General features: G+C 62.1%; 1 protein-coding gene across 4 annotated transcripts in view; it reads right to left on the minus strand.

Annotated features, from left to right (window-relative positions):
• Positions 1 to 7,056: 7,056 nt before the first annotated feature.
• Positions 7,057 to 17,661, minus strand: part of OLFM1 (olfactomedin 1) — a 36,910-nt gene continuing 26,305 nt past the window's right edge. For all 4 annotated transcript variants that reach the window (XM_078436290.2, XM_078436291.2, XM_078436293.2 and 1 more), the window contains 2 exons: positions 15,608 to 15,714; positions 7,057 to 8,732 (listed from right to left, as the gene is read on the minus strand). In XM_078436290.2, coding sequence (XP_078292416.1) covers positions 8,058 to 8,732; positions 15,608 to 15,714 — 782 coding nt within the window. In that variant the 3' untranslated portion in view covers positions 7,057 to 8,057. The remainder of the gene's footprint in view (positions 8,733 to 15,607; positions 15,715 to 17,661) is intronic.

Consider the following 17,661-nt stretch of genomic DNA (forward strand, 5'->3'; position numbering starts at 1 on the left):
CCTGGGCACGATGTCACAGGTGACCTTGACGAGCAAGGTCATGGTCCACGTCCCCAGGGCTGCCAGCCCCAGTGCCCCTGCTGTCAGGGAAAATTCTAGACCAGACCAAGTAGCCCCAGGGCCATGTGCCGCCATCAGGGAAAATTCTAGAGCCCTGAAGCTTTTGCCTGGTTTATTTGTTATCCGATGGTCTTAACGTCCACACAGCAGCTCTGCTCCCACTTTCCCACAGGGGATGCCCCGTCTCGGGGCAAACAAGTCTCACAGAGAAGCTTAAACGAGCAGCGTGTTTGGAGATGGTCTGAGCGAGCCCCAGACCCAGAGCCAGCGGAGCCCAGATTGGGATAATTTCACCATGAGGGGGATCGCACAGCTCCGAGGAGGCGTCTGTCCCGCTGGCTTGAGCGATCGCCTTGAGGCACGTCCGTGACACCCGTGGTTGGGGCCAGTCCAGGTGGGTGGAGGCCGCGGCTCAGGGACACTGTTCGGGGCCAGGGTGGGGACGCATGCGAGGGGCACACGTGGAGACGAGTCCACGAAATGGAGACGCAACAGATTGCCCTTCCCTGGCAATCTGCTGCAGGCCCGTGCTGTGTGCCGGTTCAGGTGTGCGGCCCGGGGCCCCGGCGGTGGCCGAGCCCCAAGGCCCTCTGCCCCCGCGGGAGCTCACGTGATAAAGCAGCAGAGGTCAGCAAACATCACGGAAGAGGCCGCGGAACAGCGCGAGTGAGCCTGTCTGCAGAAACGCAATTTACGGGCACCGTTCTCGAAACAACTGGCTGCACCTCATCAAATAATGTTTCTGTAACTCAGAGCTAATTGGTTTTCACCGTCAACCTTACGCATTCTTTGGAGTAGGATCTATTTTCTGACTCTCTGTATCTGTACCCGTCGCCTCATTTCCTCATTTCATTTCGGCTGCTCTGAATAATTCACACACAGCAAACTGCTTCTAGCTCCTTCCGCCGAGACATCGGAGGGGGAGGCTGCGCTGTCAGGCGGGCTGGGGGTGCGGGCAGCCTCCCCTGATGTGGGGCCTGGGCGATTTCGAGCTACAGCAGGGGCACCGGCGGTGTGACCTCCACAGCCCCAAAGGCACTGGGGCTCTCGGGCCCTTCTCGTCCTTCTTGCGTCGCACCCGACTCGGGTTTGAGCAGCAGGGAGGAAGTGTGCAGAGGCCAGAACGGGGCGGGGTGGGGCGGGGGGGGGACAAGAACCAGAGCCAGGCCAGGTCCTGCACCCCACGGGGACGGCATGCCGGAGGGCGCGAACAACCTCGTCTCTACGCACGGCGGGCGCCTCCGAGGACGTCTGGAAAGGTTTGCTCCATTGGAACGGAGAACTGACCGCGGCTGGAGTTTCCTTTGCCTTTCGAAGGCCCGTGCCCAGCTTGAACCAGCCTTCCTCCTCGATGCTCTGGTGGGACTACGTGTACACGTCATGCAGGGGCAGAGCTGGGCCCTGGGGACACCCAGAGACTCGCACGCAGGTGATGGACGTGCCCCTGCAGGTGGGGTTCACCTTCAGGTGGAGAGAAAGTCTGCCCTGTGAGCCTCTGGGGCAAACGTGCCGGGCAGTGGGCACAAAGGTCCTGCCATGCCACGCCGGAGACGAGCAGACCTGACGTTTGCAGTCTCCCCGAGACCGTGTGGCCCTGTGGCTCCAAGAGGGGGCTTGTCACTGTGGCTATCTGTCCGTGGTCGGAGAGGCTGCTCCCTGAGTGCAGCAAGGTGGTGGGCACGGCCAACCCGTCCCCAGGGCCGCTGGAGGTCATCGACTGCTCCGGCCTGGGCTTCCCGGCCCCTGCGATGGGATGGCCGCGGAGTCGAAATGTGGGATGAACTCGAGGGGTTCTCCTGGCACCCAACACGCCATGCTCCGGAGTCAGGGGCACCGACGGACTGTTAGCCGGGTCCCAGCATCCCCATCCCGAAGCCCCAGCCTCCATGCTGTGCAAGGTGGGCTCGGGGGGTCCTCACCACGGTGCCTTTGGAAGCCGCAGCCCTGGAGGGTCAGTTGAGGGGCCCCCGGGGCCCCGTCGGCCAGCCCTGGAGCAAGGGTCTGACCAGGTGACGCTGGCCTCCAGCGGGCAGCACCCCCTCCCAGTGCTAGATGCCTACGTGTCCCTGTGGCTTCCTTTGCAAAACGCCCTGACAGCCCGTGCTGGGGCCAGAGAAGGCGAGGGTCTCAGAACAGGGTGTTTCTTACCAGAAAATCTCCTCTCAGCTTACATTAAGCCTGTACCTACGGAATCATTCCTGGCTCGAAGAGGCTGCCTGAATTTTTCTGTTATTTTATTGCCCTTCTACGGGCAAAATTAGCTGCTGGTTTTGCAACAGAGAACTGGGGGCTGGCAAACGCCTTCTGGAACTGTCTCATCTCCGTGGCCAGAAGGAGAGCCCCTCGGCACCCGGGGGTCACGCGTGGACAGACAGCCTTCCGGAGGCCGGACTCAAGGAAGCACATCCTGTCCGTCCTCAGTCATTTCTTTCTTTCCTCTTTTTAAAAACTTTTAAAATATGTTTATTTATTTTTGAGAGACAGAGACAGAATATAAGCAGGGGAGGGGCAGAGAGAGAGGGAGACACAGAATCCGAAGCAGGCTCCAGGCTCCGAGCTGTCCGCATAGAGCCCGACGCGGGGCTCGAACTCACAAACCGTGAGATCATGACCCGAGCCGAGGTCGGACGCGTAACTGACTGAGCCCCCCGGGTGCCCCCGTCCTCAGTCATTTCTGAAGCCCCTGGTTGCGAGGGCCGGGCCTGGAGCCTTGGAGCTGTAGTAAAACTTTAATTGAATGTCTCCTTTCTGGGCCCTTCCTGGGCAAGCATCGGCCCCTCCGCTCACCTGGTGCAGCCGCTGTTTTTCTTCTTTATTATGGCCTGCCACAGCCGATTTAACGGGACAACGGGCGCCGGCCTAAGCCAGACAGGCAGCCGGGAGCTGACAGCCGAGACTGTCCCGCTAATTAAAGGAGGCGGCAGGGCCGGGCCTGGGAGCGCTGGGGGTGGGGGGGTGGGGGGTGGAGGGCAGGGGCACCTCCTCCTCGCCCGTGCCGAGGGCCAGCGATGTCCTTGTAGCAGAAGCTGTTGGAGGGAGGCAGAGGGGACGACACAGAATCCGATAAGCAGAAATGAAACAATGAGAGTGTGGGGGAGCGACATCGCTCTCGGAGACCTGATTTTCAAGCCGGTAGCGGGGGGAGATCAATCAGGAAACTACTGGGTTTTTTTTTTTTCACGGCGTCAGCCCCCTGCCAGGCCTGACTGGGGGAGGAAGGTGGCCCGGGGTCGGGGTCGGGGTTGGGGTCGGGATCGGGGCGCCGGCAGCCGAAAGTCTGGCCGTTAGGGGACGGCTATATGACACGGCACCAACGTCTCCAGGCACAGCTGTGCCTTCAGCAGAGGCGCATCCCGGGTCAGCCTCCGACCAGCGGTGCTGACAGGTTCAGGCGTCAGCTGGGCTCCCCGGGGCTCACTGTCTTCACCTGCTTAGTGAGGACAGCGGTGCCTTGGAGGCGAGGCAAGGGATCCCCTGCCAGGACACAAGCTTCCCGGAGCAGGAAAGGGAGGCCGGAGGGCCCCTGGCCTGGAGGTCACGTGGGGCCTGGCTGCAGCGCACCCCCTCCGGGGAAGCGGAGAGCGAGGGATCGCGCCCTGAAGTCGTTGCCGACGCCTGGTGCCCCGGCCAGCTGGGCAGGGGTGCCGTGGGGCCGTGGCCGCCTCCTGAGAACGGGGACCGGGTGCCAGCGTCACGTGGGACGCTCTCCAGCACCCCTCCTAGCACCCCTCCCACGCGGCCCGCGTCAGGCCAGGATGCTCAGGCCCCGAAGGGTGGTGGAGGCAAGGTGGAGCCCCTCCATGGATGTGATGGTGCAGGGCTGGGGCCGGGCGGGAGGCTGGGAAGGCGGGGCCGGTGGACGAAGTCCTTTGGGCGGAGTCTCCCTTGGAAGGGGGCCGGGCGAGTGACCACTCCGGGTTCATCATGGCGGAGACGGGTCCCGCTAGCCTGCAGGGGCTTGGAATCGAATCAACCAGTGTGCGCGTGTGTGTGCGTGTGTGTGCATACGTGTGCTTTGCACAGCCATACGTGCACACGTGTGGAGGCGTGTGTGCTGGGGCAGCAGGACGACGGGCACCCAGAGGGAGGTCCTGCTCCCCTACTTGCCAGCCGCCCCCCTCCCCCCCGGACAGACCCCTGTCCCTTCCCTCCCGCAGCCACCCTGCAGCAGTGAGTCACCAGCCCCCGGGGTTGGAGGACCAGGCACACCGTTCCGGCACCTTCCGCTGCCTGCTGGGTGATGAACAAGCTTCTGGTGACTCACACATGCTGTGCGTGCCAACGGGCAAGCCGAGGGCGGGGAGCGTGGCGCGCAGGGCCCGGCGGCCCCGGGTTCAGGGCCAGCCTGCCACTCGGCAGCGCGTTCCGGCCGCTCCTTGCTCTCCGGGGTCGGCGTCTGCAAAACGCACGTAGTGCGGCACCACGCGGGACGGGGTTTCCCAAGGATCCCTCAGGAGGCAGGACCTCACCTCGCTCTTAGAGTCCTGGCAAAATCTCTGGATTTAAGCACTTCGTGTCACCTCTGCGCGATGGGACGTCACACGGCAGTGCCAAGCAGCAGGGCACAGTCCCGTGCTCCCAATGTCGCCTTCAGGAGAAGTTGCTACACGAGGACAGCAAGGGGGCAGGGGAATGTAGAGGCGGGGCACCTTTCGTATAAGAAGAGTGGGTGTGGGTGAGGCCTCTCCTCGTTTTTGGCTCCGAAGGACTCCCTGTCCTCACAGCCTGTGAAAACAATCTCTAACAGTAGATTTATGAAAATGAAATTACAGGAGACCCTTCTGGAAACAATTTACTCAGGAAATGGAGATTGTTCTCTCCAGACGGCCTCCTCCGTACTGCAGGTCTGGGCCACCAAGGGAGGGACACCTTACCCGATGGTGAGTGGATCTGCCGTGGCCCCTTCACACTGAGAAAGCTCTGCTCCGCCAGGCCCAACGCGCTCAGCATCGGATGGACCGTCGGGCTCCCGGCTCCTCAGGCCCCGGAAAGCCCCCTCCCGTGCACCCGGGGAATCCAGCCTCCCGCCCTGTGGCGCCCAAGTTCCCACGGCCACTTCCTCCTGGCCTTGATTCTTTCAGTGAAAGTTGCCACGTCGCTCGGAGCCACACCAGCACAGGGGGCTGAGCAAGGATCTGACCCAAATCCCCCTCCGGCCTCTGGGGGGGGGGGGTGCACTTCCCCCCGAGGAACCGCTCGGCGTCCAAACCTCGGCTCAGCCCCGCCCCAGCGTCCACTCAGCCTCTCCGGGGACCTGTAAGAGTCTGGAACATTCAGATGCCTCCCTTCGTGTAGGTCCTCACCGTCTTGTGCACGTGGACACCATTTTGGGGGTTGGAAGGTCAGCTGCCCTGAGAGACGACTGGGCCTCTTGGAGCCCGAGGCCCCCGATCTGGAGACAGGGAGCGTCACCTCATCTCCAGGGTGCGTGTGAGGTCAGAGGGGCACGTGGGGGCGGGGCGGGTGCCAACATCAGCTTCCAATGTGGTCTGTGCTCGAGTTCCCCTTGGAACCTCCGAATAGAATGCAGTTGACCGTTCCAGTAAAGGACCACCATCCACCCCCGTCCCGTGTGCTCAGTGATCTGCAGTCATCACTGCCCTTCATTTCTGACCCTGCTCATGGATGTGACCCGGCATCTGCATGGCGCCCCCGTGCTTCCCAAGAGCCAGAGATGACCTCTGCCCCCGCAGCCGCGACCCCCTTCCAGCTGGCTTGCGAGAGAGTGGGCGTCCTCCCCCCACCTGGTCTACAGGACCCCGTGGGTCTACGGGAGCCACAGAAGATTCCACGGACAGGCGCGTGGGGTCAACCATCACGGACTTCGGAAATGGGAAAGCCCCGGGCCCAGCCACACTCAGAACTGGGTGTCTCCTGCCGTGGCCTCGAGTTCCCCCAAAGAGCCGTGGGTTTTGATTCCATGCCAGACTTTTAATAAAGAAAATTCATCCACAGATGTCCTGCCATCAGCCAATATATTCAGTTATTGGAATCTGGGAGATTTAGTGGCTGGCCGGTTGTTTTATTTGCTCTCTGGATGGAACCATTTTTCTTGCGTTTTTAATATCCTGGAGGAATATTTTCCCTAGCAAATACTCAGTCGGAGACAGCAAATCCATTCTGGACCTCTCGGGTCATTATTTTGTTCCTGGAACTCAGAACAGGTATTTGTACATTTGCTGGCCCCTCTGTCATTCGGGGACAGTCCCAAGAAGCTGGCCCATAATTGCAGCTGTAATTACGGAACAGCCCCTGCCCGATGAGCTTGGACGGGCTCCTGTCACACCAGGAACGGGCAGGGGCCTTGGAGGCTGAATTACCGCTTGACCGAAACTTGGGGCTCTTACGTGGATGACCAGCTCCCACGCGTCACGGGGACGGGTTTGGATGCCTCACTCCCAGAAGACCTGTGAAAACGTGAAAGTGTGACCCTGCCTCCCCCTTTGACCAGCTTTCCCTGCAAGCTCGTCCTGCAGTGGTGTGACAGCCGTCTTGCTCATGGGGACGAGGATCTAATTAAGGAGCTGGGCATCCCTCTGCCCGCCCCTCCTCTCCTGATGTCACCGGTCAGGGCCTCTCTGAGCTCCCTGGCAGAAGGACGCTGGGGTTCCGGCAGCAACAAGAAAGCAGGAAAGGATTTGGGGTGGGGGGTGTGGCCGGGCCCCCCTCCGCATCTACAGGCACCTGTGAGTCGGCCTGGGCTCCTCGGATGCGCAAGGTTCTCTGTCCCTCACTGCGTCCAGAGATGTCCCTGGAGGAGACCCCAGGGCGGGGTGAGGTGGGGTCCCGTGGTGCAGCCCCGCATTCAGATTCACCCCAGGGGGCATGGAGCCCCAGGCTGGTTCTCAGGCTTTTGGTGGCGGTGGTGAGGGGATGGGGGTTAGAGACCCGTGGAGAGCGTGTGTCCTCCGGGGAGAGGACCGCCCAGACTCTGGAATATGTCACAAGGGGCCGGAGTCTCCGTCCCTTCCAAAGCCTCAGGAATGACAAAGGGAACAATATCTCCTACTATCTTTATTGTTCCTTAGATAACTGGACAGTACAAAGTTCCCCTCATATCTACTTAAAACCTGTACGTCCCGCGTTCTGTTACCCTCAGGAACGTTCCTTTCCCACTGGAAACGGAGTTTCCCCAGACAAGCCCTTGCCACCCATGGTTACATTACTGAGATAATTTAACAAGAGGAGTAGAATTCCTTTGATTACTATCAACATGAACTTGATTACCTCTTTCTAAGGGTGAACACTGAGTATTTTTTTTTTTTTTTCTTTTTGGAAACAAAAACCATCCACTTATTAACCCAAACTACGGCACGGCATTTACAACGTTCACAGCATCAACTGAACACACAGAGCTACCGCCTCAAGGAAAGGACAGACGGACGCGGCACGATATATCTACGGGGGACACGAGCTCAAACAAGTGGGCGCTGCGGCCGTCCGCTCCACGCGGGTCCGTGGGGACGCCGAGCCTCAGCTCAGCTAAGACAGGACACGCGGTGGAGAGACGGCGGCCGTCACGGATGAGTTACACTAGCCTACGTCGGCCCCTGCGGACGCCCCGCGCAGCCCGGGGCGGGGGTGGGGGGGAGCCCTGGTCGGGACACGGCGGTCACGTCCACCGGAGCTGGGCACGATCTAGGGGGGATGTCCATGCGACCTGACGGTGGTTGTTCTCGGCCGAGAGCCGGCCAACAGTCATTGCCTTGCTTCTGCATGAGATTGTTTGACCGGAACGGGGGCCGGGCGGGGGCGGCGCTTGGGGGTGGGGTGGGGGGGTCAGGGAGCCCTGGACTGCAGGTCCAGCTGCAAAGACGGGGGGTCTCTTCCCAAGGGTGTCGCCCTCTTGCTCGGACCAGAAGTGCACGGAGAGAACGCTGCTGATGATCGTTTCGAAGTCAGTGTATTATTAGCATCGTGAGCTTATCTTGGCAGCTGCTTCGCAGAGACTTCCACGCGGGTGAGGACCCGGACCCTCGGCCTCCGGGCGGGCGCGACTACAACTCATCAGACCGGATGACGTGGAACAGGGTGACGTTGTAGAGGATCTGGTGGCCGTTGTTCCAGGCGTACAGGGCGCGGTCCTTGGGGTTGTAATCCAACATGGAGATGTGGGAGTACTTGTTCTGGAAGGGGATGTCGATGTACTCGTAGGTGGAGGCGTTGGTCTGGTACGCGTAGTGGACCTTGGTGCCCCCCGAGTAGCCGTTGGTGACGTAGAGGGTCCCGCAGATGATGAAGGCCTCGCCGGCACTGCGCTTGGGGTAGCTTGTGTTCCAGGTCTGTAGCACCTGCAGGGACACGGGGTCCAGCTTGCTGATCACGATGTTGCCGGCGTTCTGGTTGGTGGCGTAGACGGCCCACAGCCCGTTCTCGTCCACCATGAGGTCGATGTCCGAGTGGCCGCCCCAGGCGTAGTGGTACATGTTGTTGTAGCCGGCGTAGTCCAGGCTGCGTGTCTTGAGGATGGCCTCCGTCTTCAGGTCGAACCTGATGACGATGTGGCTTTGGAACTTGTTGAAGTAGATGGAGCCGTTGTAGACCACCTGCCCCGTGCCGGACCAGGGGTGCGGGAGGCGGTGGGACGTGAAATTGTCCGTGGTCATGAAGTCGGCCATGGATTTGTACTCGCGGACGAAGCGGTTGTTGTGGTAGCCGTCCATGTACCAAACCTGCGGAGAGGGCACACCCGTCAGCCGCTGGGGGTGGGGTGGGGGGAGGGCTCCTCCCTCGGACCAACCCCCTCCCCCCCGCGCCCCCCCCCCCCCCCGACTCCGGGCTCAATCTACCCGGCATCGGGCCGGCACCGAGAGAACCAGGGAGGCCACACGGGGTCCCGTCATGTCCCCCCTCCGAGCCCGCAGGGCGCGTGTCCAAGGGCCCAGGGCTGCTCCCCGCCTGGAGAGAAGGGTCCGGTGCAGAGAAGGGCTGGGGGAGCACACCCTGCAGAGGGGGCTTGGGGGCCGCCGGGCCCGAAACGGAGCCCTCTGCTCGGGCTGTGTCCACTGCTCCCTCCCCAGCCGGGTACACAGCAGGTGCTCACACTCATGGGGGGAAGGAAGGGACTCCGTCAGGGTACGAACCCCCAACCAGCGAGACGGCGCCGGATGAGAACGCCCGCAGCTGCCAGCGGCTCCTGTGGCGTGGGGGCCCATCGCCAAGGGCGCCAGGGAGGGCCGGCCCCCGCGAGCCAGGGGCCGCCGAACACGGGACCTCTCGCCCCTCCAGGCCGTCACGGCTGCCCTGCCTACCGGGCAGGAAGGCACCGATTTGGCGTTTGGGGCGCCGCGCGTGGGATCTCTCTGCCACACCCGACGCGGCGGATTTTTCTCCAGGAAGAATGTGGGCTTCGCGCAGGGCCCCCGGTGTCACAAGCCACCACGATAACAAACCCAGTCGTGGCCCCCATTTGGGGCCACGGTGGAAGAGATTTCCGATTATCGCTTAAATGCCAGTTGACTCGAAAACGGTCTAGACTTTGTACAAAACGCTTTAGTCATTTTCCACCAATACGGGAGCAAATTAGAAAGCAATGCAGTTAGTCAGAGGAAAGTCTGCCGGGCTAGTGCAATCCCCAGTGCATCTGTCTGGCAATGAGACAGCTGCTTTATCCATCAAGGGCTCTGCCGGCTGCAGGAGAGATTAAGGGCGTGGGGCTTTCAGACATGGCATTACACACGCGTTAAAAAATTTACAGAAAATCATAACCTCGCTCCTGAGGCATCCATTCGGATGCTTAGAGGCAGGTGCGCTTTCTGTTTTTAACGAGATAAACACACACACACACACACACACACCAAAAAACCCGGGTCTCGTCTGGAGGCTTTTATTGCCCTTAGCCCCCCGGCAGACCAGCCCATGGTGATGTGGGTCTGGGATCAGAACGGGCAAGTGCCGTGAATCAAGGGGTTTCGGAGGCCGTGACTGCGCGGCCGAGGGGTGGCCCTCCTGCCTCCGCCTGGCTCTCTCCTGAGACGGGGAGCTCACTACTGATTCCAAGATGAGGCTCCAATGACACCCCCCCCCCCAAACCCTCTCCTGACCCGTGCCTGCAGGAACTGCCTCTCTCCCTCTCTGAATGAGCACAGACATCTCCTCCCCCACGAGTGGGCCTGTGATCCTAGAGACCCCCAGGGTCCGGTGCCTCCTTGCCGTGGGCAGAGATGGGGGAAACGGGCATCGAATTGCTCAGGATTTGTAAACTGCCTTTTCTTTCCGGAAATTAGCAAATTGGATGCAGGGCACCATGCTTTTGGAAAATGCAATTTAGGCTGGGAGGGAACATCAGCACAAGGGGCCAAATGCTTAACCACAAAGAGACAAGACACTCTATGCAGAAAGAGGCACATGATCACAGCCCCACGGGCCCCGAGAGGAGGGGTCCCTGCCTTCACAGAGGGCACCTCTCCTCACTCTCCTCTCCCGACCGGAATGCCTTTTCCCTCCTTTCCACGTCCCCAGGCTCACACGGAATCTCGACTCTCCGGCCTCGTCCTGAACCCCCACAGCTGAGCCCCTAGAGCCTGGAACCCGGCTGCCCTCTGAGCCCCGGGGCACGCCCACTCCCCAGAAAGATCACACCGGACTCCAGGGACGCAGCCAGGCACGCGTGTTGGTTAAAGCTCCCGGGTGAGGTCGGACCCTCCGGCTTGGAGCCCCCGCTGCTTTACTGTGGACCTGACCCTGCCTGGCTCCTCCCGGGACTCTCAGCCTGGGCTCCTCGCCCCCCGGCCCCACCACTCCCACGTGACTGGTTTCCACCCTGGCCCCAGCACCAAGATTTTTAAGACCCATCTCTGGATTAGACAAACCAAGTGGAAAACCATTTCCCCAGCTACACAGGGCGAGTGTGGGGCCAGACCGTCTCCCCGTGTCCCCTCCCGGGCAGCCCAGGGCCCGGCCCAGAGCAGATAAGCAGGGGGGTCCCCTTGACAAACCGACCGTTCGAGAGTTCTTGCTCCCAGCCCAGGTCCAAGGCCAAGGCTCCCGCAAGGCTGAGCTTCTGGAACGTGTGGGGCGGCCACGAAAGGGTGGCCCAGGCCCGAGCTCCCGGCTGGAGGCCAGACCCTACCAGATGTTTGGGCACTTGGCATTCACAGCCGGGTGGGGGCGGGAGACCTTTTTCACCTCTGGGCACTCGTGCTTCCCGGGAGGACTCCTCTTCCGTCTGAGACCCAAGGCCGGCCACCCAGGTAAAGGCCCAGGTCAGCACCGCCGTGTCTAGAAGCCCGGGAAGAGGTCTGTCTTCACACACACGGGACTCTGTGGCCGGGACTGGCCCCCTGCCGCTTCTGGTTCTCATGCCCACCCGAGTGCCGAGAGGGCTGTTACCCCCATTCAGACAGAAAGCTGAGGCCAGAGGGGTCTGGTGGGTCTGCCAGTGGGCAGAAGCTGTGCCCACACCAGGTGGCCAGGCCCCGGGCTCCCAGCCAGGAGGGGCTCTGCCCCAGGGATGGGGGTGCCCCTGACATCCGGGGGGTAGAGGCCAGGGGGCTGTGGACCACCCTCCTCCGTACAGAGTGATGCTGTCCCCGGCGTCAGCCGGTGGGGCCGACGAGCCACGGGGGTGCTGGCCTGGCCCGGAACTGGGCATTATGCCCGCAGAGCGCAAGGTCTTGCCCTGGAGCCCGGAAGTGCCCCTAGCTGAAGACCACCGAAACCCTCACTTCCCCTCCTAGGAAGAGGGCCGCACACCTGTGTGGTGCATGGCAAGCGGGTGTGGGTGACACCCAGGCCCGAGGTTTCTTTTGCTCCCGCTTAGGAGCCCAAGCAGACACATCTTTCCCCGGGCGAGGCCGAATTCAGAAACACACCCACCTTGACCTTCGTAGGCGCCAGTGACCTTGAGGAAGGGCCCTGTGGACGACCAGTCCTCCTGGAGAGATCGTCCCAGATACAGGCGCGGACCCTCGGTCTCTGCCTGGCCTCAGTTTCCCCTTCACAGAACGCGGCACGGATGACGTGACCCCGAGTGCCCTCCCCTGGCCTCCTACGTCAGAGGCTCAGAGGCGGCCGTGGCCACAGCAGGCTGCTTCAGAGCGCATCTCACGATGGAAACAGTGGCCTGTGCCCCCGTGCCCTCAGTTATGCCATCAGCTCCCTGCTGGCTCCGGGGCCTGATGCCGAGTGAACCCCCAGACCATCACTCTCCCCAGCTTCCGCCTGCCTCTGCACCTGCCAGGCCAAGTCCCTGGCTCCCGGGGACTGAGAGATGCTCCCACCGCGATGCCCTCTCCCCCCACTGATCAAGCTCACCGCCCAGAGGCCGTTTCCTACGCTCCCCCGGAACCCCCCGGGGCAGGGAGCTCTCAATTTTGTAGTGGGGTGAATGGTGCCCCCCCCCAAAGATATGTCCACATTCAGGAACCTCTAAATGTGACCTTATTTGGAAAAGAGAGTTTTGCAGATATCGTTAAGGATCTCCAAGTGAGGGCCTCTGGGTTAGGGTGGGCCCTAAGTCCCATGACTTCTGTCCTAAGAAAAGAGACGTAGACACAGAGGGACTGACACCTGGGACATCCACGGCAGAAGCCAGCCAACAGGAAGGAAGGTGTTCTGGACTCTAGAAGGTTGGTCCACAGAGTGGGCAACAGGTCTCAGAATCGGGTCAAGGGGTCTCCTGGGGGTGGGGGGGGCGGACACAGCCCGGCATCAGGGTTAAGAGCTTCTGGAGTCCCGGTGCCACCACAGGCGTGTGGGCCCGTCACGGCCGAGAGAAGGCAGCATCTGGACACAGTGGAAGGACACCAGAGGCCAGCATAGCGCCTGGCACACAGCTGGTGCTTAATAAAGGAGTCAAGGAAGGACACAAAGGCGCCCTGAGCTAACCTTGTTCTAACAGCTCAGCGCAAGGGCATCGGGAAGCAGCAAGCTGTGGCTTCTACTCTGCAGCCCCCCATGGGTCCCCCCTCCGGCCGCCAAGGACCCCCGCGCAACTTCCCCGCCCCCGGCCTCTGGCCGCGCGCCTCTCGCTGCGCCTGCCCCCGACACTGACACGGATTCCTGTTTCCCTTTGGAGCACGTTACTGGTCTCCCGCGCGTGTGGGACACCCCAGACGGGAACACGAAACAGATCGCACGAAACGGCGCTCTTCCACATCAACGGCAGGGCCCGGGGACGCGTCGCGCAGCCGGCTGGCCGGGAGCTGGCGGTGGCTCCGAGCAGCCCCAACCACACGGGGGCCGGGCTCTGAGCTGCCGAATGCCCAGCGCCCAGCGGCCCCCACCAGCCAGCCCCGGCTCCTCCCTTCCCCTTGCTGGCGGCTCCCCGCGAAGCCTCCTCCCGCCGTCCCTCTCTGGCACGCTCTGTCCGTCACCAGGGCCTCCTCTCCTGGAGGGCGATTGAGTCATCGAGCAGAAAATAGATGTCTAATTACCAAGAGCATGCATCAGCCCTCAACAGCCCCGCACACCTCCATCCTCCCTGTTCGGGGCGGGCAAACAGCTGGGCCTCCAGGAGCCCTGACACGTGGTATCTCTGGGAAGAGAGATCCTCTGCCCGGTGCTGTTTACAACAAAGGAAAGCGACATCAAAACGGGGGCCAGAGGCACGTCTGCAGCGTCAGACGTGGGCTCAGTGCCCCCGACTCGGGTTCATTCTCCGCAGCGACCGAGGCTGGCTCCAGGCTCCCCAAGGGCCTGTCTGGGTGTGTGTGTGTGTGTAGGGGGCGGGGAGGCGGGCTGCAGGCAGGAGGTGGGGAGAGCGTGGTCTGGGGAGACTCAGCCTGCTGCACATGTTCGTTAATAAACCCATGGACCGGCCTTTCCCGAGACCTGAGGCAAGAGACTGGACCCGGGTTTTCTCATCAAACGGCAGATGTAAGGGTGGTCTCCACACTGGCGGGTGGCTGGAGGGTCGCAGGAGGCCCGACCGGGGCAGGGACGCGTGTCAAGGCCCAGCCGCTACCTTCCCTTGTGTTGACGGACCTGCGCGTACACCTGAGAGCGTGAGCGGTGCCGGCACGGAGAGCGGTGCTCTCTCGGGGCCCTGCCTGCGCGCCTCGCTTTTGTTTCCCGAGTGCCGCCCCAGAGCAGGGCTGGGGTTCGCCACGAGGGATGTGGACCAGAAAACCCATCCGGATAACAACTAGCCAATCAAACCGTCAGAAAACTTGCCAACTGACTGCCAACTGACGTGGCCCAGCTGACTGTCCAGACTCTGGAAACAGAACGGAAATGCCAGGCAGACCCGTGTCTGCACGCATATCCCGGGTTTGCAGTCAGTCCCTGGCCGGCCCCCCCAGAGTCCTCCGCGGCAGGGGCTGGAGAACGCCAGGAAGGCAGGAAGGCCCCCCAGGCGGGGGCGGGAGGGTGGGCAGACAAGTCTCAGGCTCCCAGAGAGCCCACAGTCACTGTCCCCCACCCACCTTCCCCAGGAGGAAGTGTGCCAGAAGCATGGAGCCACCCCTTGTCCCAAATACAAGAGATGATGCCTCATGCTTCCCGCAGGCGTGTGAGTGGGGGAGGGGAGCCGGGGGGATCAGGAATCTCGGGGAGAGAAAGCCACCCACCCCTTCCCATTAGAGTCGCCCAGACAAGGCCCTTAGAAGGTCTCGGATTTCTAACACCCCCTGCTCTCAATCCTGCCTGAAGGAAGAGGTGAGACTTTTTACGAAAGTGATCAGTTTCCAAATGTCCCGCAACCCCCTGAAAACAAGGGGGAGGGAGGGCAGGAACCGCCCCGGAGTCTGGCCTGTTCACGCGGGGCCGGGGCGCATGGCCGCGGGACAGCGACAGCTCTGTGCGGGCTTCCTTGCGCTCAGCCAGCCAGCCCTCACACCCACACCCCAAAGGGGCTCAAACACCACAACCTAGGCCCTGCGTTTCTCTCCTTTTCTGCGTTTTTACCCAGGGGAAAAGTCTAGAAAAAAAAAGAACACAGCCTCTTCCCTAAATCAAAAAGGAACACGAGTTTCCATCAGCCTTGAAAGGAATAACAAATGAAATACAAATGAGATGTCATTAAAGTAAGGAAGGCCAAACAGTTCTCCTGGAGCAGAGATGGGGCTGGAAACGTCTGGGGCGGCTGCAGCCACAGAGAAGGACTCCAAGCACCCCTGCCCCCTCCCCCCTCCCCAACCCCTCTCCCTGCCTATCCCTGCCCCCTCCCTCTCCTCCCCCGCCCCTCCCCCTGTCCCCTTCCTCTGCCCCTTCCTCCCTGCCCATCACCCCCCTCCCCAGCCAGAGAGACAGAGTCGAGCCTCCTCGGAGGCTATGCACGGATCCACCTGCTCTGACGGTCACCGCAATCCATCTCAGGGCCTCCTACAGTGACCCATCCCTGTGGTCTGGGGCTCTGGGTTAGCACGGGGACCTCAGCGAGGGACCTGGGCCCCTCTGCAAAGCTGCCTGGGCCCAGGAACACACCCCCAGGGGCCCCAAGCTGTGCGCAAGCCACAACCGCTGGAGTGGTTTTCTGGGTAGGTGGGCACCCAGGCATCGGAGCGAGGGCCAGACACACGGGGGACGGAGACAGGCTCGCCTGGCCCACGAGGGCACTCTTGTCCAAACAACCTCACACCCAGGCCCGACGGAGGGGGGCACTTACCCTGTTATCCCCTTCTGGGGCCAGAGGGTCTGTCATCCAGGACCCGAACCTCGAGCCAGAGGTCTTGATGGTCACGGGGTCACTGATGCCCGTCAGCTTGCCACAAGCTGGAAGACAGTGCACAGTGCAGAAGGGTGAGTCCCCCGGCCCGACCCCAGCCTCCCACCGCAGGAGGACGCGGGTCCCCTCCGCCCCTCTGGGTCTAACGGCTGCCCTTGTTTTCCTGGGCAATGGGCTCAGCCACAGCTCCAGCCCATAACGCGGCCGGAGAGATGGCAGGGTGCATCCGAAGGCCCCGTGCTGCAGGGTCACCCCAGGGCTCCCTGCAAGGTGCCGCCTGGGCCCTGAGGTGCCTCTCTGGGAGGAGCCCGCTGCTCTGCACCCCTCTGTCAGTCAGAACCAGACTAGGGGAGTGGCCAGCTCCTCCTCTGCCGGACAGCCTGCGAGCCTCTCCCGCAGAGGGAGAAGCTCCCTTCTGCCTGGGGGGAGCCCTGCAGCCTGAGAGCAGAGACCCTGGAGGCATTGATGGAGCAGGGCAGAGGGACAGAGGGGCCCTCGGATGTGGCCTGAGGGCCGGGACGGACTCAGGGCCACACAGCCACTCGGCACCGCTGAGGCTGGGACCCAGCACCCTTCCCACAGTCCCATGGGCCTCCCAGGCTGCACCTGTCGGCCCAGCAAAGACTCCACTCTCGGGCGAACACCAGCCTGTGTGCACAGCCACTCAGCCCTTCCAGAATCCTGGCCACAGGGCGCTCCTGACCCATAGGAGTCTATCAGCACGCGGACATGCGGTCCGCAAGGTCCCAAGAAGATCCGGGAGTTTTCGGAAGATTGTCAGTGACTTAACCCGGGGACACAGTTTAGCCAGGATAATCCGGCAAAGCGGACGGCAGGCCAGGCCTGAGAGACTAGTCTCTCTCTACAAACTTAAAGCGGGGTGAGTATATACATTAGCATCATCGCACAAGACTGCCGAGACAGACCCCTGACATCGCGGCCCAGTGCCTGGCAGGAGCACGGAGGCCGTGGCGGGATAGGTAAGAGCCACCAGCAGGCAGGAGCGGGGCTGGCTTCGCCTCCAAATTCCCATCGGTGGTGCCGCCCTGCTCCCGGCTGCTGCCTTGAGTCCACACCTATTTTTACCCGCCTATCCCTTCCCCTTCTCCAGATTTCCTGTCTGTTCCGCCTTCAGGAGCAATCGTGTGCTCTCCCACGTAAGTACTGTCCCCTCACAGACCGAGCTTCCGGGCAGCAGTCATGGCTCGCAGGCTGCAGGCGGGCCAGGTCTCCGAGAACCACAGCAAGCTTGCCGGGCCCTGTCCCCCCTCTGTGGGAGGAGAGAGGGTGGACGAGGGGACTGGACGGCCGTCCAAGGTTAGCCAGCGTCTACAGGGACTAGAAGTAAGAAAAAGTGGGTGGGTTCTCGGAAATCTCAGGAGAGCCCGTACCAACTTTTCACCTAACGCGCCTCTTGAGGATTCAGGGTGGGGTTCCCTAAGTGTTTGGTCTGGAGGAGGGGGAACGTGGGAGAAGCAGGACCCAAGGCTGGTGTCCCCCTGCCCGGTAGGGTTCCTGTGACCTGGGGGCTCTGGGCTGCCAGGAGACAGCAGCTTCTCTGAACTGGGTGGGAATCTGGAGATGCTGACTAGGGACCCCTCCAGCCTCCCCACCGCTGAGCCAGGGGACAGCGGTCCTGCCTGGAAGGAGGAGTCCAAAGGGGCCATCGCCCCCAAGGATGTCATGGCTTGGGGAACCCAGCGGGCCTGCGGGTTTCTATCCAATCGCCCACCGAAGTTCCGGCCAAGTCTGTGCAGCCATACCCCGCCCCCCCCCCCCCCCCCCCCCCCCCCCGTGCTGGACGATGACTGCCCGAAGGAGAACAGATGTCTGTCCCCCACGCCATACTCAGAAGGCAAAGAGCCGGTCAACGCCGCAGCTCGGCTCAGATGCCGGGCCCTTCCTGCCTCCACACCTTTGCTGGGGCTGTTCCCTCCACCTGGAATTCACCCCCCCACCCCGGCTCCCCCCACCCTCCCACCGGTCCTCTGTGG

The sequence above is a fragment of the Panthera onca genome, chromosome D4 (genome assembly GCF_046562875.1).
Source record: "Panthera onca isolate mPanOnc1 chromosome D4, mPanOnc1 haplotype 2, whole genome shotgun sequence".
In the NCBI taxonomy this organism is placed as follows: Eukaryota; Metazoa; Chordata; class Mammalia; order Carnivora; family Felidae; genus Panthera; species Panthera onca.